At 42.9% G+C, this 25,397-nt stretch overlaps 1 protein-coding gene across 9 annotated transcripts in view; it reads left to right on the forward strand.

Annotated features, from left to right (window-relative positions):
- Window positions 1–25,397, forward strand: part of PTK2 (protein tyrosine kinase 2) — a 305,627-nt gene that overhangs the window by 140,639 nt on the left and 139,591 nt on the right. For all 9 annotated transcript variants that reach the window (XM_058178297.1, XM_058178298.1, XM_058178296.1 and 6 more), the window contains 2 exons: window positions 22,586–22,812; window positions 24,645–24,811. In XM_058178297.1, coding sequence (XP_058034280.1) covers window positions 22,618–22,812; window positions 24,645–24,811 — 362 coding nt within the window. In that variant the 5' untranslated portion in view covers window positions 22,586–22,617. The remainder of the gene's footprint in view (window positions 1–22,585; window positions 22,813–24,644; window positions 24,812–25,397) is intronic.

Raw genomic sequence — 25,397 nt, forward strand, 5'->3', positions numbered from 1 at the left:
AGAGGAAGACTACAAAAATTGCTTTCGGATGGAGTTTATGAGCACCTCAAAAAAAGGGAGATGAGAAGTTGAGTTGAAGAAAAAGCAGATTATAAAGCCAGGGTCTCCAGCCTTGGCAACTTTACGACTTGTGGACTTCAACTCCCAGAATTCCCCAGCCAGCGCATTTGCGCTGGCTGAGGAATTCTGGGAGTTGAAGTCCACAAGTCGTAAAGTTGCCAAGGTTGGAGACCCCTGTTATAAAGCAGTGGGTGGAAGTGGCAGAACCAAGCTTAGGAACTGTAGACACGGCGAATGATACTGTAAACTATATTTCCTTTCCCCCCCCTCCCATCTAATATCTTTTTGGTGTTCTGTTTGCGATTGCTTTTTTGTACTTTGCTTGCCCTGAAAGGTCATAAGATATCATGATGAGTATGTAGATATGTAGGCAATTATACTTTCTTAAAGTTTTAATGTAGAACTAATTTTGCTTTGCTCAATTAGTTTTTAATTGACCTTGTGGTGTTCCACTGCTGTTTTTGGTTGTCAACTTGCTACTGCCATAGGAACTGCAGAGCAATTGTTAAAATGCAGGGCTACCTTGTCTTTTTAATTTAATTTTAAAAGACAAAATAGAAATCATTTGAACACATTTTTTTTCACTGAGTGTGCATCTTGAAGATGAATAAACTTCTATCATTTCTCCCCCCCCCCACTTTTAACCAACTTTATACTTGCACTTGCATATATTTATGGCGTGGGAAAGTAGTAAATTGAAAGCAACAATATATGCATGTAAGGTATAAGATTTAAATAAATTGTTCAGAAACATCCAGCTGTACAGGTGAAGGATATTTAGAATGCTTTGCCAATTCTGTGGCTTACAGTTTTCTCCTTTTCTGACTTGCACAATTTACAATGACCCCATTAAAAGTATTGGAAATCTCCTGGGAGAAAGAAGTAGAAAGCATTTACACATTTTCCCATAATTGATAGGCATTTCCTAAATAGATCAGAGTTGGGATGGTAGCCATTACCTTACTGTCTCTTGCAAGGGCAGCTGGTCCTTTGTGACCCAATAAAAAGTCTTCATTCTATTTGTATATTTTTACAAAGTCAACTTATTGCCCCCCCAACAATCTGGGTCCTCATTTTACCTACCTTCTAAAGGATGGAAGGCTGAGTCAACCTTGGGCCGGGCTTGAACCTGCAGTAATTGCAGGCTTTGTGTTCTTAATAACAGGCCTTACCAGCCTGAGCTATCCGGCCCTTACTGTCTCTTGCAAGGGCAGCTGGTCTCTTGTGACCCAATAAAAAGTAAGGTAAAAATCTTCATCCTGATATTATAATCAATTGTTCTCTTGTGGGAAGACTATATCCCTAGGAACTTTTGTCCATCTTCCACTAATAACTCAGCATTGGCAAGGTATTGCTACAGGTAGTCCTTGATTTACAGCAGTCCATTTAGTGACCGTTCAAAGTTACAACGGCACTGACAAAAGAGACTTACGACCATTTTTCACACTTACAACCGTTGCAGCATCCCCATGGTCACTTGATCAAAATTCAGACACTTCACAACCGACTCATATTTATGACCGTTGCAGTGTCATGCGATCTCCTTTTGCGACCTTCTTTCAACCAAAGTCAACGGGGAAGCCAGATTCACTTAACAACTGTGCTACTAACTTAACAACTGTTGTGATTCACTTAACAAGTCTGGCAAAGGATGATGTGAAATGGGGCAAAATTCACTTGACAACTGCTTTCACTCAGCAACAGAAATTTTGGGGCTCAATTGCGGTCGTAAATCGAGGACTACCTGTATTCGTTTAACGATGGTTCAAATTTACAATGGCCTTATGACCTGCACTTGTGACCACTCCCACGGTCATGTGATCGCGGTTCAGGTGCTTAGCATCTGGTTCGCATTTATGACTGCTGCAGCTTCCTTCAGTCCGTGATTGCAATTGCCGATTACTGGCAAAAGATGCTGATGGGAGAAACTGGGTTAGCTTAATGACGGCTTGGTTCGCTTAACAGCTGTGGCAATCTGCTTAACAACTGCCATAAAGATTGTCATAAAATTGGGTCTGACTTGACTTATGACTGCAGTGACTTCTAATCCCTCACATCCTGGACATAGACTGTTTCAATTCCTACCCTCAAAACGACGCTACAGAGCACCGCACACCACAACAACTAGACATAAGAACAGTTTCTTCCAGAACGCCATCAGTCTGCTAAACAAATAATTCCCTCCACACTGTCAAACTAGTTACTAAATCTGCACTACTATTAATCTTCTCATCGTTCCCATCACCCGTCTCCTTCCGCTTATGACTGCATGACTGTAACTTTGTTGTTTGTATCCTTATGATTTATATTGTAATTGATTGTTCCTGATTGCTTTTGTCCCCGATGACTATCATTAAGTGTTGTACCTTATGATTCTTGATGAACATATCTTTTCTTTTATGTACGCTGAGAGCATATACGAACCAAGACAAATTCCTTGTGTGTCCAATCACACTTGGCCAATAAAAAATTCTATTCTATTCTATTCTATTCTATTCTATTCTATTCTATTCTATTCTATTCTATTCTATTCTATTCTATTCTATTCTATTCTATTCTTATATATAGTATAGTTATTCCATGCGAATGCTTATACACACTGTTGTGACAAATAAAAAAATAAAAAAGTATTCTATTCTATTCTATTCTATTCTATTCTATTCTATTCTATTCTATTCTATTCTATTCTATTCTATTTCTTTTATGTACACTGAGAGCTTATGCTCCAAGACAAATTCCTTGTGTGTCCAATCACACTTGGCCAATAAAGAATTCTATTCTATTCTAAATTCTACTAATTTACTAATCTACTAATCTACTAATTTAAATTTAATTTAAGTGTTGTAAATGTTGTACCTTGATGAACGTATCTTTTCTTTTATGTACACTGAGAGCATATGCACCAAGACAAATTCCTTGTGTGTCCAATCACACTTGGCCAATAAAATTCTATTCTATTCTATTCTATTCTATTCTATTCTATTCTATTCTATTCTATTCTATTCTATTCTATTCTATTCTATTCTATTCTATTCTAATGCTTATATATAGTATAGTTATTCCATGCTCATGCTTATATACCCTGTTGTGACAAATAAAATAAAAATAAAAATAAAAAAGTACATTCTATTCTATTCTACTCTATTCTGTTCTGTTCTGTTCTGTTCTGTTCTGTTCTGTTCTATTTCTTTTATGTACACTGAGAGCCTATGCTCCAAGACAAATTCCTTGTGTGTCCAATCACACTTGGCCAATAAAAAATTCTATTCTATTCTATTCTATTCTATTCTATTCTATTCTATTCTATTCTATTCTATTCTATTCTATTCTATTCTATTCTATTCTATTCTATTTCTTTTATGTACACTGAGAGCTTATGCTCCAAGACAAATTCCTTGTGTGTCCAATCACATTTGGCCAATAAAGAATTCTATTCTATTCTAAATTCTACTAATAGACATTCTAGCTCCAGTTGTGTCATAAATCGAGGACTACTTGTACTGAGAAATTGTTATGTCCCCCCACATTCTTTGCTTGTGTGCTATGTCCTTCGAAGGCCTCTGTGCTGATACCTAAATCTATTATGCTGTTATATCTAATTAAGAAAAGGCGAAAGATTTTTGGACTGGCAGCTGGAATTCAAGTACCGGCAAGAAATGGGTTACTATTTTTTTTAAATAAAAATCTACAAACTAATAAAGTGAAGGTTTTTATTAGTAGCAGTAATTGCATCTCAATTACGTGATCTTTAAACCTGAAATGAAAGCTAATAATGATGATTAACATGCTCCTGGCTTGGTTTTAGTTACAATGCCTCTGGCTTGCGTTTAGGAATACGCAGAATTTAACTAGGCCATTTGGCATATTCATGACATAGTAACAAAGTGACTAGCAGATGTAAAGTAAACAGAAACATAGAAACCTCAAAAATTGACTGCAGAGAAAGATCTAGTGGTCCATCTAGTCAGCCTTTTGAGTTCTTTTTTGTTTTTTTTAAAAATTGTGAGATGATGGACATGTGCTTATCCCATAACTTGGTTACTGATGACTGACCCACTACTTCCGCTGGAAGTAGGTTCCACGCTTCCACTCTTCCACACTTGCTGAGTGGGTTTTAAAGTTTTCCTTTGCAGCTTAGACACATTTTCTTACTGCTTTAGTAATGGTTTTCTGGAAAAATCGTGTTCAATAGTGGCAATGTTAACCTTACACATAGCTTAGTAAGTTCACTTTCTCGGTCATAGAGTAGCAGACACCGAGTTATTACTTTGTTGGATTAATATTTAAGAAATTTATTCTAGAAACTCCAGTAACTCTTATAGAGAATTTTTAATTTTTATTTCCAGTTGCAAAATTGCTTAGAAGTTATAGTGCAAGTTAATTTGACCTGAGAACCTGGCTCCTTCAGTATGGCTGTACAGTAAGAAAATAATAAAGGAAAAGGAGAAAGGTGACATATTTCTTCAAGTTGGTTATTTACATTATCAGGATTTATGGTGATAATACTTAAATGTAATAATCCATTTCATTGCTTATAAGCAACATGCTTTTAAATGCTGTCCTAACATCGATGAAACCAGCTAAACCAGGGGCCTCCAACCTTGGCAACTTTAAGACTTGTGGACTTCAACTCCCAGAATTCCTCAGCCAGCTTTGCTGGCTAGGGATTCTGGGAGTTGACGTCCACAAGTCTTAAAGTTCCCAAGGTTGGAGACCCCTGAGCTAAACCAGTGATAGTGATACTTTTTGGCACTGAGTGAGTGTGCGTGTGCACTCCTCAGGGCCGCGACCAGGAAGAGGAGCTGCCTAGGGGGCATGCGCACACCAGATAAGGTACTTCTGGTTTCCGGTGCGCACATGCGCGCCAACCAGCAATTCTTCCGGTTACTGCCATGGATGTGCATGCGCTGATCAGGTGGCCACTGCGTATTCTCCTGCCAGAAAACCATCTCTCCTGGTTTCTGGCACTGCTGCACAAAGGCCAGCTGATAGTTGCGTGCACATGCGTGCCAGAAACTTGGAAGAGGAATGGGTGACGCCGTGCGTGCCAGGCGACATGGTTCCGTGTGCCATTGTGGGCACGCGTGCCATAGATTTGCCATCACGGAGCTAAACTAACTTAGAAGGTGAGGCGCAGAATTTCTGGTTCATTTAAATTCAGACTCTGTTAGGATGGATAGATTGGAAAAGGCAGGACATTTTCAAATCCTGACTTCATAGTTTGATTAGGTAAGGAAGCAACTTATCAGATGTTCAGCTCTGGATGTAAGAAGAATTACTGTTTAGAATTTAAAATTCTTTATTGGCCAAGTGTGTTTTGCTAATCTTGTTAGTAGGAATAATTAGAGCAGTATTTAATTAGCTTATTTTCATTTTTATATTATTTACTTATAAATAAAAAAAATTCTGCATTAAGACAACATGGTAGTGGTTGTAAGATCTTATTAAAGTTATATGATATTTAAATTGAATGTACATTGTCAAAAACAAGGGGCACATACATCTGTATAGCGAAAGGAAAAAAAATTCTGGGTTTAAAAATTCATGCAAATGCTTCCCTAGGACAGGTTGGTTGGTTATCTCTGATGTCTCTGAAAAAGTTTCTGAAATCTGTTGCTGATCCTAATTAATAGTGAGCATTAGTAAACCCAAATGGACATAAATTGATGTATGCGATTCTGGCATCAACATGGTTATATCCCTTTTAATTTATTATTTAATTTACACACACACACACACACACACACACACACACACACACACACACACTTTATTGTAGGAAACCAAAGGGGTGTGCCCAGTGCTGCTTCCAACTCTGTTATTATGTTCTATTTATGTCTTAGACTCAGAATTTTAAATCAAGGTACAATATCATGTAGAAGAAAACAAGGATAATCTACTTTTTTAAAAATTTTGCTTAATGTTTATTTTATTTACTTGTGTTTCCCTGAAAATAAGACTGGGTCTTATTTTCTTTTGGGCTCCGAAATAAGCACTAGGGCTTATTTTCAGGGATGTCTTATTTTTTTCCTCATATACGGGAGGCCCACTTCTTCTGTTGCTTATGGTGGGGCAGGAGGCCACGCGGCGTGCCAATCCCACCCCTGCGAGGCAGGGAGGGTGGAGTTTCCCCACACACCTTGCACTGACTTAAACTCAAGGCCCACACAGCCAGGCCACCCATGCGCTGACACCTTCCTCGTCTTGTGGCTGCGGCACCTGCCTTGCTACTTGGTCTCCTGCTCTGTTGCAGCTGCGAGGAAATGGTCAGTGGCCATGTGGGCTCCTGCTCTCATGGGCACTGATGCTGCCACCACCACGAGGCAGTTGTTGGGGCATGGATAGCCTGGTTGCGGGGGCCCTGACGTAAGCTGATGCAGGGCATGTGGGGAAGCTCCACCACACCAACCCCCTGCCTTGCCTCACTTCATGTCAGCGGGCAACCAGATGGAGTGGGCAGGCAACTGGCTGCACAGGTGCTTAAGTAGGGCTTATTTTGGGGACAGGGTTTATATTAGGTGTATGTGTAAAACATGCTAGGTCTTATTTTCGGGATAGGTCTTATTTTCAGGGAAATAGTTTTTTTATTAAATTTCTTTCCCGCCCATCTCGCCATATTGTAATGCTGTAAGTTGCTTTCATGTTGGAGGAAATATATTCGATACAAATAAAAATAATAAAAAATGAACATATTGATATGTAATATAAAAAAAAACAATTGGATTGTTGGCATAATTCTTTAATGAATTGGAGAACATTCATCCTAGGTTTTTTGGGGAAGTGCAGGGTCTGCTTTTTTCAGATTAATGGAGTGTTGGTCTATTGGTTGCAACAGGAATTGACCAGTCGGCTTGTAGGCAAGAGTAGAATTCACAGTTTCCTGGTTTTTAGCTTGGTGCCTTAACCACTAGACCAAACTGTCTCTTGGTATTAATTTTGAAAAAGAAATTAAATAGAATTACCATGATTCTAATTATAGGCAACCACAAAGGATAAATAAATTATTCCTGGGTGAGAAGGATATTCTTATTCAATCGTGCACTCGGAATACAAATGCAATTTTTGCTGCTGGTGTACACACACACACACACACACACACACACACACACACACATATATATATTCCTTTTAATTTAATTGTATTGTTGTTTGGACTTCAGTGTTGTGACCCAGTCCCAAGTAGGTAGTAATAAACCTAGTCTGTGGAAAAACAAACTTTATTCAAACAGCTGGGAATTACTTCATTCCCAGCGTCCTTCAACTCAAATGCCTCCCAACACAAATTCCTCAGTTATCTCACAAACCTTAGTCCAATTAGGCAAACTGCCAAAGGCCCTTCCTGGCAAAGGAAGCCACAAAAACAAAGACATACACGAAGCAGAGGACAAAGCAGAAGATGCAGCTACAACATTGTTTTCCGGCAAAGCCCAAACGCTGTTGCTGGTCTGTTTTAAGCCTTATGGGAGAGGCCAATCATCTCTTGGCCCTACTCCCGAGTTGTCCTCTCTGCTTGAGCTGCTCTTGCCTTCTGGCAGCTCTTCTCATGCGTGCCTCAAGAACAGGCTCCTCCTGTTCCTCTGCCTCACTACTGTCAGTCTCTGGAGGCTCTGGAGTCCACACCTCACTTCCCGATGGCCCTGGCCCCACCTCAGCCTCATCGCTGTCCAATTCCATTGCCAGCTCTGTAGGCTGCTGACGGACCACAACATTCAGTTAATTGGCAGAAAGATAGGAGTATATGCTTTTTAAAAGGCTCTGCTCTTCCCATTCTCTGGTTAAGATAACCTTTGTAGCAGGGGTGGTATTCACTTACCTTCGCTACCGGTTTGCAAATGTGAGAGTGCACATGCACAGAGTGTAAAAAATGGGATGTGATGACATCTGGGTAGGTGGGCAGAGCCTCCCGCAGCAGCCGCTACCGGTTTACCCGAACCGGATAGAACCGGCTGAATACCACCACTGCTTTGTAGGATTCTTGCAACCTTCCGGTATCAGTCAGAGTGCCAAAAACAGCCGTCCTACCATTTCAGGTGTGAATTGGTCCTAGCATGCAACTGGTTACAGCAGCCAGCCACCATCTGATTTATTTTAATACAGTAGGTAATATGCATCCCGGCTTTTACAAAATGATTAATTTGTTACGGAGGTTAAGTGTGAAATTGAGATTCTTGGTTGTGGAAAACACCAAATGTCAACTAATAGGTAACATAATGTGTGTGCCAAATATAGAATAGTGTGCAATATTTGCTTAAAAACCAGAGATACCAGCCCCGGATATATGTCACTCCCAGAACCTGGGTTAGACATCTGGCTTATGCCTTGGGCTTACCTGTGCTCAGCTTCTCTTACCAACTGCAGTTTCCTTTTTCCTTTTTTTTTTTTTTTTGGTACACACCGTTGCAATGAAACATGATGCAGAAAAAGACTGTCAAGGTTCCATTATTGGCTAATTATTTAAGCAGGGGTGCAGAGAATTTAAACATGCCATGATTACCAACAGGAAAGTGTATGAATGTAAGGCGAGCATTTCGTTGCAGAGGGGAAAATGCTGGAAAAGAGAGTAGAGGCTGGGTGATTTAGGAGAAGATGCAAGTTCTAAATCGAGTTTTGCTGTGTTACCGTCCTTGAATTACAGTGAAGATTTCATTTATAGCTGGGAGGCCTCCACTTAGTACATGCTTGCCTTATGCACGTGCGTATACACACACACACACACACACACACACACACACACACACACACACACACACTGTACAGGAACATTGGCGAGACCTGTTCACATCCTAATGGGGGAGTCTGTAGAAGGTCATGAAGAATATCAGGGCAGAGATCCCGTGGGACTTTCAGATCCAGATGTTGAATAGGCAAGTACAGGTAGTCCTTGACTTACGACCACAATTCAGCCCAAAATTTATGTTGCTAAGTGAAACATTTGTAAAATGAGTTTTGCCCCCGTTTTATTTATTTATTTATTTATTTATTTATTATTCAAATTTATATACCGCCCTATCTCCCGAAGGACTCAGGGCGGTTCACAGGCACATAAAACATTTGTATACAATTAAAATAACTATTAAAAAACTTATTCTAATGCCAAATATTAAAAATATAAATATAAATCTTAAAACCAAATTTAAAACCCCTATAAATTTAAAATCTATGAATTTAAAATCTAAGCCAGTCCTGCACAGATGAATAAATGCGTCTTGAGCTCGCGACGGAAGGTTCGGAGGTCCGGAAGTTGACGGAGTCCTGGGGGGAGTTCGTTCCAGAGGGTGGGAGCCCCCACAGAGAAGGCCCTTCCCCTGGGCGTCGCCAGACGACACTGCCTAGCTGATGGCACCCTGAGGAGTCCCTCTCTGTGAGAGCGCACGGGTCGGTGAGAGGTATTCGGTAGCAGTAGGCGGTCCCGTAGATAACCCGGCCCTATGCCATGGAGCGCTTTAAAGGTGGTTACCAACACCTTGAAGCGCACCCGGAAGGCCACAGGTAGCCAGTGCAGTCTGCGCAGGATAGGTGTCATACGGGAGCCACGAGGGGCTCCCTCTATAACCCGCGCAGCCGCATTCTGAACTAACTGTAGCCTCCGGATGCCCTTCAAGGGGAGCCCCATGTAGAGAGCATTGCAGTAATCCAGGCGAGACGTCACGAGGGCGTGAGTGACCGTGCATAGGGCATCCCGGTCTAGAAAGGGGCGCAACTGGCGCACCAGGCGAACCTGGTGGAAAGCTCTCCTGGAGACGGCCGTCAAATGATCTTCAAAAGACAGCCGTTCATCCAGGAGGACGCCCAAGTTGCGCACCCCTTCCATCGGGGCCAATGACTCGCCCCCAACAGTCAGCCGAGGACTCAGCTGACTGTACCGGGATGCCGGCATCCACAGCCACTCTGTCTTGGAGGGATTGAGCTTGAGCCTGTTTCTCCCCATCCAGACCCGTACGGCCTCCAAGCACCGGGACAACACTTGATAACCGTTGGGGTGGCCCGGTGTGGAAAAGTACAGCTGGGTGTCATCAGCGTACAGCTGGTACCTCACACCGAAGCCACTGATGATCTCACCCAGCGGCTTCATATAGATGTTGAACAAAAGGGGCGAGAGGATCGACCCCTGCGGCACCCCACAAGTGAGGCGCCTCGGGCCGACCTCTGCCCCCGTCAACACCGTCTGCGACCGGTCGGAGAGATAGGAGGAGAACCACCGATAAGCGGTGCCTCCACTCCCAATCCCCAACCGGCGCAGCAGGATACCATGGTCGATGGTATCAAAAGCCGCTGAGAGGTCTAACAGGACCAGGGCAGAGGAACATCCCTATCCCTGGCCCTCAGAGATCATCCTGCGACCAAAGCCGTCTCAGTGCTGTAACCGGGCGGAAGCGGACTGGAGCAGGTCTAGATAGACAGTTTCATCCAGGTGTAAGGGAAACTGATATGCCACCATACTCTCTACAACCTTCGCGCGGCGGGTTGGAGACCGACGATAATTACCTAAAACAGCGGGTCAGGAAGGCTTCTTGAGGAGGGGTCTCACCACCGCCTCTTTCAAGGCGGTCGGGAAGACTCCCTCCACCAAAGAAGCGCTTGTAATTGCCTGGAGCCAGCCTCGTGTCACCTCCTGAGTGGCCAGCACCAGCCAGGAGGGGCACGGGTCCAGTAAACACGTGGTGGCATTCAACCTACCCAACAACCTGTCCATGTCCTCGGGAGCCACAGGGTCAAACTCATCCCATAAAATGTCACCAAGACCGCCCTCCGCAGTCTCACCCGCGTCACTACAATTCTGGTCCAGACCATCCCGAAGCTGAACGATTTTATCGTATAGATAACCGTTAAACTCCTCAGCACGTCCCTGCAACGGGTCATCCCGCTCCCCCTGATGTAAGAGGAAGCGAGTCACCCGAAACAGGGCGGCTGGGCGGTTATCTGCCGATGCAATGAGGGAGGAGGCGTAGCTACGCCTCGCTTCCCTCAATGCCACTAGGTAAGTCCTAGTATAGGACTTCACTAGTGTCCGATCAGCTTCCGAACGGCTAGACCTCCAAGAACTCTCTAGGCGTCTTCTCTGGCGCTTCATCCCTCGCAGCTCCTCGGAGAACCAAGGAGGGACCTGCGCCGGGTCAGAGGCCGCAAAGGCACGACTCGGTCTAAGGCCCCCGCCGCGGCCCGTTCCCAGGCCGCAACAAGTTCCTCAGCCGAGCCGCGAGCCAGACCCTCAGGAAATGGCCCAAGCTCCGTCCGGAACCCCTCCGGGTCCATCAGGCGCCTGGGACGGAACCAACGTATCGGCTCCGTCTCCCTGCGGTGGGGAATAGCGGTCAGAAAGTCCAGGCGAAGAAGAGAGTGATCTGACCATGACAAAGGTTCAATGACTATTTCCTTCAAGTCCAGATCTCTCAACCACTGACCAGAGACAAAAATCAAGTCCAGAGTGCCACCCCCAATGTGAGTAGGGCCATCAACTACTTGGGTCAGGTCCAAGGCCGTCATGGAAGCCATGAACTCCCGAGCTGCCGTCGATGACGAGCCGGAAGATGGCAAGTTAAAGTCCCCCATGACTAAAAGTCTGGGGGTCTCAACTGCCACCCCAGCCAGCACCTCCAGGAGCTCGGGCAGGGCGACTGTCACGCAGCAAGGAGCCAGGTACGCGATCAGTAATCCCATCTGACACCTATGACCCCATCTCACAAAGGGATTCGCACCCAGCAATCTGAGGTACAGTGGTCTCCCTCGGCTCTAGGCTCTCTCTAATCACAACCCCCACCCCCCCCACCCCTACCCTGAGCCCTCGGCTGATGAAATGCACGGAAACCCGGCGGGCACATCTCAACAAGGGGCACGCCCCCTTCCGTGCCCAGCCAGGTTTCCATGCGCCTATAAGGTCCGCAGCGCCCCTGAATAAGATCGTGTATTAGGGGCCTTATTGACTACGGACCGTGCGTTGCATAACATCAGCCAAGGCCCAGGCTCTGAGGGTCTTGACCATCCGGGAACGGAAAGGACGGGGATCGGGCGCGATCGCCTGCAGACATCGACCGCCCGCCCCCCCGAGACGATATGATCCCCCCCTTCCGCCATGTCTGCCCCTCCCACTTACCGTGCAAATCAGACCACCCTCACCAGCAGGAACGCAATCTCCCCCCCTAACCTCCGAACCCATTAAAGGACCGTCACGAGCATGCGCAAGGACTGGCTCCCCACCCGACGGGCTACCCCCAACACCCGCTCTACCCCTCCCACCCCTTAAAAAAGCCCTATCTAAAAACCCCCAAAGGCTCTTTTTTTTCGCATGCCACCTCTGTGGGTCCCAAGACCCGTCATTGAGGCCGGCCCTTGATAATGCGGCGGGCCATTCCTGCGAGGCGGACCTTTTACGACCTTTCTTGCATGAATCGCTGTTGAGGTTAAGTTCATACTCAACTTACGACCACAATTGAGCCCAAAATTTCTGTTGCTAAGTGAGACATTTGTTAAGTGAGTTTTGCCCCCATTTTACGACCTTTCTTCCCATAGTTGTTAAGTGAATCACTGCAGTTGACAAGTTAGTAACCCAGTTGTTAAGTGAACCTGGCTTCCCCACAGACTTGGTTTGTCAAGAGGTTGTAAAAGGGGATCGCGTGACCTCAGGACACTGTAACTGTGGTAATTACGAACCAGTTGCCAAGCATCTGAATTTTGATCACAGGATCATGAAGATGCAGCTGTGAAAAAAGTTCCTTTTCTCAGTGTCGTTGTAACTTTGAACAGTCACTAAATGTAAGTCGGGAACTGCCTGTAACCCGATTGTTAAGTGAATCTGGCTTTCCCATTGACTTCGCTTGTTTGAAGGTCGCAAAAGCTGATCATGTGACCCTGAGACACTGTAACCGTCATAAATATGAGTCGGTTGCAAAACATCCAAATTTTGATCATGTTAGTGTGATTGGACACACAAGGAATTTGTCTTGGTGTATATGCTCTCAGTGTACATAAAAGAAAAAATACCTTCATCAAGGTACAACACTTACAACACTTAATGATAGTCATAGGGTACAAATTTAACACTTAATGATACAACACTTAATGATAGTCATAGGCTACAATTAAGCAATCAGGAAACAATCAATTACAGTATAAAACGTAAGCAACAAAGCAACAAAGTTACAGTCATAAGTGGAAGGAGATGGGAGATGGGAATGATGAGAAGATTAATAGTAATAATGCAGATTTAGTAAATACTGTAGTTTGACAGTGTTGAGGGAATTATTTGTTTAGCAGAGTGATGGCGTTTGGGAAAAAACGGTTCTTGTGTCTAGTTGTTCTGGTGTGCAGTGCTCTGTAGCATCGTTTTGAGGGTAGGAGTTGAAACAGTTTATTTGTCATTAAGTGTGAAAAATAGTTGCAAGTCGCTTTTTTCAGTGCTGTTATATTTTTGAACGGTCGCTAAATGAACTGTTGTAACTCGAGGACTACTTGCACTGGGCAACCAACCAGTCATTGTGGGAGCGGACAAAGACCAGAAGACACTGGTGATAGATGCACTGGTGCCAGGTGATACCAACACCCGGAAGAAGGACTATGACAAGCTGGGGAAGTACCAGGGCCTGAAGGAAAACCTAGAATGGATACGGAAAGTGGTAATAGAACCTCTCAGGGATGCACCTCTTAAGTTGGTGCAGTGGCTCCAACAGATCCCAGGAGCAACTTCCGAGCTTTCTTGTCAGTCCAGAAAAGTGCATGACTAGGAATACAGATACAGATTAATTAACAGAGGTGGAAGGGACCTTGTAGGTCATCTAGTCCAACCCCTTTCCCAAGCAGGAGACCCTACACCATTTCTGACAAATGGCAGTCCAGTCTCTTCTTCAAAGCCTCCAGTGATGAAGCTCCCACAACTTCCGAAGGCAACTTTTGTTCCATTGGTTGATTGTTCTCACCGTCAGGAAATTTCTCCTTATTTCCAGGTTGAATCTCTTCTTGGTCAGTTTCCATCCGTTATTCCTTGTCTGGCCTTCAGGTGCTTTGGAAAATAGCACCTGAAGCACCCCCTCCTCTCTGGGGCAGCCCCTCAAATATTGGTAAGATACTGCTGCAGAACCCTCAAACTTCCTGGCCTTGAGACTGAGGAAGAAGACACAGACCACCTATAGAGATGAGAGAAGGGAATTTGTGTACAACACAAAGCTCGTGCACACACACACACACACACACACACACACAGCGTTGCGCATTTAGAACTTTCAAGCCGGGCCAGGATATGGTGGTGGGTTTTAGGGTTTTTTTTGCCAGTAACGATTTCTTGGCACGATCCTTGCCTCAAACGAGTGTCGTCTTCTCCAACTTATGACCCGTCTTGCATTTGTATTTACAGTGAAGATCCAAGATTAGCGATAAGGTAAACTGAAGCACAAGCTTTTATTTAAAGCGTCTGATGCATTTTGATTTTTTTTTTTTAAAAAAGGCATAATTGCTCTCCTGCATTAACAGTCCCTTTGATATAGTGTAGTAGAGCCTCCCACGTGATAGAGCTACTTTTGTTCCTGCTGGGTTTTTTTTTTTCCCTTCTCTTCTCCTCCCAGCAATGAAAGGTTTATATTCTATTTCTACTATTAATTACGAGCTGTTAAGATTCCTCCCCCTCTTAACCTTGACCGTAGTGAAGCTCTTCAAATGGTGGAATCTGCAATAACAGTCTCTACTTAGAAGACCCTTAAGGGCTATGAAGCTTTCAGTGAACATGCAAGGATGCCCTTTCGAAGCAGCCTTGAATATTTATTTCTGCAGCTCATTGAGTAACTTGGAAATAAATTGAATCAGTACAGTAGGCACCAGATGGCAATTTCCACAGTTGTGGAATTATTCTATTATTTCCATTTGCATGCTGTCTTAAATGCAGCCACGTACTGCCCTGCAAATGTGAACATTGCGCACTTAGTAGCATTACCGAGTCCTACGTGAGATGATAGGAAAAGGTAGTGGATGGGTAGATGATCAGGATATCAAATAGGATAGAAAACATGGTGTCTGAAGAGGATGTGCCTTCTGCTTTTTGTGTTTTGTGTGTGTGTCGGGGGGGGAGGGGCGGGTTTGGCCATTTCATAAACGTTTCAATTAATTTGGGAGGATTTGGATTTAAATTTAGCCATACCTGGAAGAAAGTCACTGAAATAATTAAACTGTACAATAGGCATCCCTACATTTTATCAGTTTGTTTGTAGATCGATCTAAAAAACAATTTTTCTTTGTAGCAGAGGATGAGTGTATAGATATGATGATGATGTTATCTGTTCAGTCCAACTTTTGGCAATTCTGTGGGCCAGGTCTCTCCACATTTGAAGTGGGACGTACACAATGATTTTTCCCTTGCGTTTAAGCCTTTTCAAGAGCTGGTCTAATGGATTGCTAAATTCTAGCTATAAACATTTTCATTTTAGATGTTACCAGAGAAAAATAATAATAAAAATGCATTCAAATTCACAGGACATTGCTCTTAATTGTAGTTGTTGATCACAAATAAAACACAGTGGTGTTTGTTTTGAGACCTTCCCTTCCTAAATTGAAATAGCCTTTTGGATGAGTGGGGGGAGGGGGAAAGTGGGCTCTCCATAAATTTTCCTTGATGGGACTTAACATATTGAACTTCAAAGAATTCTAGACAAAATAAATTGTGAAGTAAAGCTAATGTAACTGTATATAAAGGGATGGCAAAGAAACAGTTAATGCTGTTAGAAATAAATAAGGGGGTGTGAACAGCCTGAAAAGAGAAATTGATGACAACTCCTCAGGGAACAATTTGAGTTGCTCTGAAGAAAATAAATGAAATTAGGTTAATGTAGGTGACTACTAGAACTATCATTGTTCTAGTATAACAACCTATATTAACCCTCTGTTGTTGGGAGCCATGCTTAGTTGCTACCTACTTTTTTCTCCTACTAGGAGTTGAATTCAACTCAGACCTTTTCACTTGAGATGAAAACTCTCAGTAGAAAGATAAAGCAATACCTGTCGAGGGTGTAGCTAACTCTCCCAATAGAGAAGTGATGGCAAACTTTGGGCTCAAAAATTTAGAAAATAGCTAGCTTGATTCTGCTGGCACATCATATCACCATCACCTGGAACTAAAATGAAACAATTCTTTATCTCTCCTCCAACGATACAGAAAAGATGTTGAGAATCTGGAAAGAGTGCCGAGAAGAGCAACAAGAATGATTAGCAGGTTGGAGACTAAATATACAAAGAACGGTTACAGGAATTGGGTACGTCTAGTCCAGGGGTCTCCAAACTTGGCTCTTTTAAGACTTGTGGACTTCAACTCCTAGAGGACTCTGGGAATTGAAGTCCACAAGTCTTAAAAGAGCCAAGTTTGCAGACCCCTGGTCTAGTCTAATGAAAAAGAAGGACTAGGGGAGACATAACATAACATAACAACAGAGTTGGAAGGGACCTTGGAGGCCTTCTAGTCCAACCCCCTGCCCAGGCAGGAAACCCTACACCATCTCAGTCAGATGGTTATCCAACATTTTCTTAAAAATTTCCAGTGTTGGAGCATTCACAACTTCTGAAGGCAAGTCGTTCCACTTATTAATTGTTCTAACTGTCAGGAAATTTCTCCTTAGTTCTAAGTTGCTTCTTTCTTTGATCAGTTTCTACCCATTGCTTCTTGTTCTACCCTCAGGTGCTTTGGAGAACAGCCCGACTCCCTCTTCTTTGTGGCAGCCCCTGAGATATTGGAACACTGCTATCATATCTCCCCTAGTCCTTCTTTTTGTTAAACTAGACATACCCAGTTCCTGCAACCGTTCTTCATATGTTTTAGCCTCCAGTCCCCTAATCATCTTTGTTGCTCTTCTCTGCACTCTTTCTAGAGTCTCAACATCTTTTTTACATCGTGGCGACCAAAACTGAATGCAATATTCCAAGTGTGGCCTTACCAAGGCATTATAAAGTGGTACTAACACTTCACGTGATCTTGATTCTATCCCTCTGTTTATGCAGCCCAGAACTGTGTTGGCTTTTTTAACAGCTGCTGCACACTGCTGGCTCATATCTAAATGGTTATCCACTAGGACTCCAAGATCCCTCTCACAGGTACTACTACTACATGATAGCATTGTTCCAATATTTGAGGGGCTCCTACAAAGACGAGGGGGATCGAACTATTTTCCAAAGTACCAAAAGGCAGGACAAGAAACAATGGTTGGCAACTAATTAAGGAGAGACACAACCTAGAGCTAAGAGGTTTCTAACGGTGAGCGCAATCAACCAGTGGAACAGCTTGCCTTCAGAAGTTGGGGGTGCCCCATCATTGGAGGGTTTCAAAATGAGACTGGACAACCATTGATCTGAAATGTTATAGGATTTCCCGCTTGAGCAGAGGCTTGGATTAGAAGACCTCCAAGGTCCCTTCCGACTCTATTATCCTCTGTTCCTTGTTCTAACTAGGCCACTCTGAGCAAGTCTGGGAGTTGAAGACCACAAGTCTGAGAATTGCCAAGATAGGACACTCCTGCTCCAAGAGATGAACATCGGAGACAGTGCTGAGGCTGGGCCTGAAGCAAAGGCTTGGGTCTCAACTTCAGTCCTAATGCCACAGCTGCCACTCAAGAGAGGCCACCCTGCACTGTTCCCCAAGACAAAATTGCCTCCACGGCCCAGCACTCCCCAGGATCTGCCATATAGAATAGAAGAACAGAGTTGGACGGGACCTTGGAGGTCTTCTAGTCCAGCCCCCTGCTCAGGCATATGTTGAAGAACACTTCAGGCAGTTGACAGGCCCCTGCGGCATACTTGAGGATGCTCTGTGGGTGCACGCAGGTTTTGTTCTTGAAGCAGCTTCGGAGAAGGCTCTGTCATAGCCTCGGCAACCCCCAAATACCACGCAAAAGCACATCTCGTCCTTGTGTGATTTTTGCAGGCTCTGGAGGCTGCACAAAAGCACGGCCCTCCCGTGTGACTTGTGGAGGCTGCGTGAGAGCACATCCCATTTTCTTGCAGACTCCATAGCCTCCAAAAATCACACGAGGACAGGGTGTGCTTTCTAAAATAGTTGTCGGGTGTTGGTGAGTGCTGGTCTATCATCAGATTGTCATGACGTGTCACATTTGATATGCATGTCATAGATCTGCCATCGTGCAATAGAAGGTTTGACCCTCACGGAATAACATCGGGTTATGTATTATTATCTGATTATTTCTATTAAGAATGAAATTGTCTTATGAGAGCCAATGTAATTGAAAACTTCACACAGGTTATACTCTGTCAATATAGAGAAATTCTAACAGCAGCTTCTGTCGTGTCCCACTCCTCCTCTGACGGCCGGGTCAGGGAAGTCCGTATCAAGCGTGCCTCTGCAACTCTGCCAAAGTCCTATCAGAGTCGTCAGGGCAGGCAGGAATCCAAGTTGTGACTTCAGCAATCCAGATTAGACTTTGCCTGACTCAGAGAATGCCAGAAAGCAGATCCTTTATATAGGCCATGGGGTGTGACTCCATGACTCAGCACTTATCCAGGCCTGCCCCTCCCTTCCTTTTGCTGACGTTGCCTTTCCATTCTTCGGAAGCGTGGATCTATCCATTGCATCATTTCGTCTCCAGCTGTTGGTAATCCCAGCTCGTGGCTGGCTTCAGGCGCACATGCTATCGGAGGGAGGTTTGTTTGTTCGGTTTGTCCGGGCATGGTGCCAGGGCTGGGGGCTAGAGGCATGCCAGGACATTCTTCAGCACTATCAGCGTTTGGCAGGAGATAAGAGGGGCCTGGCTGCGGCGGGGGGAGTGAGCGAGGCACAACAGCTTCCGAAAATCATGTAAAACCCGTGTATGCTAGCGCAACATAATGGAACAGCTACATCTTTCTGATCTGAGAGCTTAAGGGAAGGTGGATTCTTTATACCAGTGATAGCTAACCTTTTCGGCAACAAGTGCCCAAATCGGAGTGTCCGCGCACGCCGGAGCACCGGAAACCTGAATACCCGCTGGTCTTTGGGTTTCAGTTGTGTGCATGCACGCTGGTCAGTTGGTGTTTGCGCACGCCGGAGTGCTGGAAACACAAAGACCAGCTGGCTGGTGCACAGGCGCGTGCCGGGAACCAGAAGAAGAGCTGGTGACAGCACACGTGCCTACAAAGTATACTCAGTGTGCTACCTCTGGCATGCATGTCGTAGGTTCGCCATCACGGCTACATACCATCTTGATAGGTTCATCTCTTGGAGCAGGGATGTCCAACCTTGGCAACTTCAACACTAATGAACTTCAAGTCTCAGAATTATGACTGGAGAATTCTGGGACTTGAAGTCCACTGGTTTTAAAGTTGCCAAGGTTGGACACCCCTTGGTGTCCTTGAAGTTTCTTAGTAAAGCAATAATTTCATGCTCTTTACCCTCTCCCCCAGATTAGCCCTCAGTGCACTCCAGTCATGGGGCTTGGGCAGTGGTGAAATCCATTTTTTTTTACTACCTGTTCTGTGGGCGTGGCTTGGTGGATGTGGCAGGGGAAGGATACTGCAAAATCTCCATTCCCACCCCACTCCAGGGGAAGGATACTGCAAAAAATCCATTCCCTCCTCACTTCAGGGGAAAGATACTGTAAAATCACCATTCCCTCTCCAATCCAGAGGAAGGATACTGCAAAATACCCATTCCCTCCACACTCTGAGGCCAGCCTGAGGTGGTATTTGCCAGTTCTCCGAACTGCTCAAAATTTCTGCTACTGGTTCTCCAGAACCTGTCAGAACCTGCTGGATTTCACCCCTGGGCTTGGGCTCCCCAGATTTGGCCTTTATAGTTAAAATGGCTTACAATTTTCTAATTATCTATTACAACAGTAAATGAAACAATGAAGCGAAGGCAGACTTCAAATGCTGTTAGGTTTATGACTGAAGCACATAAAGGCAGTTCATTGTATTTCAACAAACGCATTTAACTCCAGATACGATTTATGGAAACAGTTCATAAGAGACAAAGCTACATTTCAGTAGGACTGGTTTTTTTATTATATCTTGTGTTAATCACCTTGAAATAGTGCAAATGAGAACAGTTAAGATTTGGCCCAAATTATGCTTTTTATAGTAATGATAATCACCATTCATTCCCCCTCATGATATTCTGGGATGGTGGGTTTTTTTTTGTTTTATTATTATTTCAAATTTCCTGAAAGCTGCAATGGGTGATCCTGGACAATCCTATATAGGCTGTTAAACAGCTAAATTACATTTTAACTTTTTGGCAGGGTTATTGCAATATAGCTAGCTAGCCCTTAACTGCAGTAAAGATGGCTGTGGGAACAGTGGCAGAATAGAATAGAATTCTTTATTGGCCAGGTGTTATTGGACACACAAGGAATTTGTCTTGGTGCATATGCTCTCAGTGGACATAAAAGAAATAGAATAGAGAATATATTACAGAACAGAACAGAACAGAACAGAACAGAATTCTTTATTGGCCAAGTGTGATTGGAAACACAAGGAATTTGTCTTGGTGCATATGCTGTTAGTGTACATAAAAGAAATAGAATAGAGAATATATTACAGAATAGAATAGAATAGAATAGAATAGAATAGAATAGAATAGAATAGAATAGAATAGAATAGAATTTTTTATTGGCCGAGTGTGATTGGATACACAAGGAATTTGTCTTGGTGCATCTGCTCTCAGTGTACATAAAAGGAATAGAATAGAATAGAATAGAATAGAATAGAATAGAATAGAATAGAATAGAATAGAATAGAATAGAATAGAATTTCTTATTGGCCAAGTGTGATTGGACACACAAGGAATTTGTCTTGGTGCATAGGCTCTCAGTGTACATAAAAGCAAAGATACATCTGTCAAGAATCATAAGGTACTAAGAATTCTAAGAAGCAAGAAGGATCTTGAACCTTTATTATCTTGGAGGCATTTTTCCTTTTCTTGATCTTAATTTTAACAGAAATGTTCCAGAGAAGTGGGGCAGGGGGGAGACCCAGAACCGGTATACCTTCAAAGATAATTTAATTAGTTGCCAAGGGAAAAAAGTGTGTTATTATTTCTAAGGTCTATTTCTGTACTCGACTGCAGGCTTCTCTTTTTTAAAATTGTTTTTTAAAAATCAAGATAATTTTTGCGGGACCACCTTCATTTTGGAGCAGAGAAGGCTGGAGGTCTCTCAGTCAGTTATGAAGCAGTGCAGAAGTTCCTGGAACTTCTTCAAAAATCTTTTTTTGAGTTGGACTCCTGACAAAACCCACAAGGAGTTTTGCCTGATGCTGCCTTTTCCTTCCTGAATTTTCACATTTTATAAAGATTTTTTTTTAAACTCAGCAATTATCCAACTTATCCATTTTCTTCTTAACCTTCAGTCAGAGGAAGCTACTTTCCTGAAATTTCCTCACGGAAAAGAATTGCAAGGCCTCTTTTGAACGGCGCTTAAGGCATTATGTAAAGTCGATGAAGGTTGTGTCAATATACTGACAGTTAAAGCAGTATTAATTAGGCTCCTGCAACCTTGCAATTCTCCCTCTCCTCGTGCCTTTTCTTCAAGGTTTCCATTTATATTCTGCACTCTGGCATTTGGAAATTACTTTGGAAACTACTAGCAGGGAACCTCAGCGGTCAATATGCTGTTATTATCCCATGAAACTCTTATCTCATCCCCTGCTAGCTTTAAGTTCCATGTAAAACCAGAGATGTACTAACTATAGGGATGGTCAGGATCCCTTAAAACTACTTTTGTGCCATTAAATCTTCAGTAGAGTTAACATCTTCCTTCCTTCCTTCCTTCCTTCCTTCCTTCCTTCCTTCCTTCCTTCCTTCCTTCCTTCCTTCCTTCCTTCCTTCCTTCCTTCCTTCCTTCCTTCCTTCCTTCCTTCCTTCCTTCCTTCCTTCCCCTCTCTTCCCCAATTGCAAGAATTAAAGTGGCATGCCATCTGCTAGCCATTATATCATGGTCTCTGACCACTGGAGCTTTTAACTGCTGACTTTGATTTTAGAAGTGGGAACTGTGCAGTGGCTGCCAGCATTAAATTTACCTTTATACTTACATTCAGAATGGCTTTTAAAATTAAGAAAGTGTGTTTACTCATTTGGTTTGACTTAGTGTTAAAAACTAGATATGCATCTTTGATGTGTGCTCGTTTTGAAACAGGCCCAGACCATATTCAATAAAACCGACATTTCGGGTAAATCTGCAAGTAACCTAAGCAAGGTTAGGTTAACCTAGCAAGACGCATTTGAATAGTGATTTCTACTTTGATTTTTTTCGACCCCTCAACATTCTTGTTAAGGCAAGATACCCTGATCCCCAGAATTCTTTGTCTTTGACAACCGTGCCATTAAAATGTGTGCATCACAGTCCTAATAATGTCTGACTTTGGAAATTGTAGTGCAATAATGAAGTATAAATTTCAGCATGGAGCATGATGAGATTTACTGTTTAATTTAAAAAAGGCATTATTCTTTAGGAATAGAGATTAATCTTTGGAGATATTGATTTATTATAGAATATAAACGGTATGTTTCAATTAAGATGGCTCTGGAGATTTGTGAGACTGAAAAGCGTGCTTTGGTTTCTTCCCATTTCAGAATATGACAGATACCTAGCATCCAGCAAAACTATGGCCGCAGCTTATCTAGACCCAAACTTGAATCATACGCCAAGCTCAAGCACAAAAACACACCTCAGTTCCGGAGTGGAACGTTCTCCAGGGACAATGGAACGGGTCCTGAAGGTTTTCCATTATTTTGAAAGTAACAGTGAACCAACAACGTGGGCCAGTATTATCCGACATGGAGATGCCACAGACGTTTGGGTGAGTTGATTTCACGTTTTAAAACGTTTCAGAGATTGTGATGCGAAAGCCATTCTCATAAGGTGAGCTGAGTAACTTCTTGGCTGTGTAACACAGACGTTGAATGCCCTAGTCGCTTCTCCTTCTTTATGGACTCTTAGACTTGAGGGATATGAGAGTTGACGTTCACAAGCCTTAAAGTTGCTAAGCACCCCTTGGCTCCTCGAAAAACATGGGATTACACTTAATTATATATAAAAAAATTCAAACGTAGAACACCATACCAATTTGCCTTAGGATTGACAGTGAAGATGTGGAGGTGATGAATAGCTTCTGCTTTTTAGGAATAGTAAAACAGTACCCTGATAGTATTATTTTAGATTTTTTAATTTATAAAAAAAACACCTTTTTTTTTTAATGCCGTCGGATTAATCTTTGCAGCTAGAAAAGCTAGAAAACAAACCCTGTGTAGAAATGACGCTGAAGCACCATTTATCTTAACTCGTTTTCTCTTTTCTCACAGTTCTTGAATAGAACTTTCCTATCGGGGAGATGGGCAGCATACAAATTTAATAAATAAATAAGTGAATAAATATTTCATTATCCTTTTTTTTTTTGCGATCACCAGCAGGAAAAGCATTGCAGAATATCAGTTATAGGACAATTCTTTATAAGGAAAAGGTTTATAAGGAAAAGGTCAGGTTTGTGATAGTGTTTTATAGTATTGCAGTTTTGAAAAATTGTATGTTCAGCTTCTCGGATCATTGGGATAAAGCCAGTACAATTTGCAAAGCTGCATTGTTTCTAAAAGAGCTATCAGATTGTGTCCTGAATTCCAGGTTTATAGTATTATGGTGTCCTTAACTTGCTGGTTCTTTCTGTACATCCGTGAAATGATATGGGGTTTCCTGTCTGAGCAGGGGATTGGACTGGAAGACCTCCAAGGCTCCTTCCAACTTTTTTTTTTTTTTTTACATTGATATCCCGCCCTTCTCCGAAGACTCAGGGCGGCTTACACTATGTCAAGCAATAGTCTTCATCCATTTGTATATTATATACAAAGTCAACTTTCATTGCCCCCAACAATCTGGCTCCTCATTTTACCTACTTTATAAAGGATGGAAGGCTGAGTCAACCTTGGGCCTGGTGGGACTTGAACCTGCAGTAATTGCAAGCAGCTGCTGTTAATAACAGACTGCATTAGCAGTCTGAGCCACTCAAGGACCCACTCAATAACTTTGTTATTATGAGCCAACATGCTTGGCAAGCAAGTATTAATTTGAACATCTGTATATCACCCAGAGCCACCCAGAATCGCTCGAGTAGTGAGATGAGTGACACATAAATTCAATAAACAAATAAAAAAATTAAAATAAATAAAATAAAAAATAAAAAAATTAAAATAAAACAATAAAACTATTGAGTGCAAACTGAATAAAAGCCACCATTTTTCTGCATGAAGCTGCAGTATAAATTCCTTAGCTTTTCCTCTGTCTCATGGATTCTAGTTGTTCTAATCACTGCGAGGAATACCTATACTTTCTTAACACTTTTTATTCACTTGCCAGAGGTAGAACATTTAATATTGGACAAGGAATTAAAATTTCAGGGCGTCTTTCAGTGTAAACATGTGATATCTTTTGGTTGGGTTTTTGCAAGATCGTGTATGAATGTTTATGGCTAATGTTTCATTATTAAACCATCTTATTCAGACACAATTTATGTCGAGCATTTATTCTGTTATATCATTCCCTTTTATTTCAAAATATACATTGGAAAGGTACTCAGAAAACCTAAAAAACACATTTGCTGTCAAACTAAACACTTTATTCTTTTTCCCCTCCCACTTTTAGGGCATAATTCAAAAGATAGTGGACTGTCACAAAGTAAAAAATGTAGCCTGCTTTGGTTTACGACTTAGTCATCTACAGTCCGAGGAAGTTCATTGGCTGCATCCGGATATGGGGGTCTCCAACGTGAGAGAGAAATTTGAACTAGGACACGCACCGGAGGAATGGAAGTAAGATTCATTTCCATCTTCTAAATGCAAGACGTTGGATTTAATTGTCTGAGTGTATATGTTGCAGTCCGCCAGCGGCCTGCAGAGCTGGCAGCAGAGTCGGACAGTGAGAAGGCTGGGGAAGAACAAAGGCCAATCCTGGAGTCTGGGGAAGACTCGGATGAGGGCTCTGCCACAGCAACAGGATAGGAGAGTGGCTGGCAGTCTCCACTGAATACAAAGTTGTGATAGAAGGCTTGCCCCAAATGGCTTATCTGCTGTCCCAGCAGTTGACAGCAGGAAAAATGGGCCTGCTTATCTGCTCTGCATTAATCCTGCGGAAAAACGAAGAGGAATGATTTCTAATATGTGGAAGTCCATGAGTGGAATGAAGAGCTGGTACAAGGAATAAGACTAAGAGAGAAATCTGGGGAGTAAAAGCCAGAAGACTAGTTGTCTTCTCTAAGCCCATCCAAACACCCGGGTTTCTGTCTATCTTAAGATGTTGTAATGTGTTCCTAACTTCTTTTTTTTAATTTTAATGTGAACGTGTGTGCCATCTTGTGGATCGTCTTCTGGAATAGCGCATGCACATGCTTTAAGCTTA

Source organism: Ahaetulla prasina, chromosome 3, assembly GCF_028640845.1.
Source record: "Ahaetulla prasina isolate Xishuangbanna chromosome 3, ASM2864084v1, whole genome shotgun sequence".
NCBI lineage: Eukaryota > Metazoa > Chordata > Lepidosauria > Squamata > Colubridae > Ahaetulla > Ahaetulla prasina.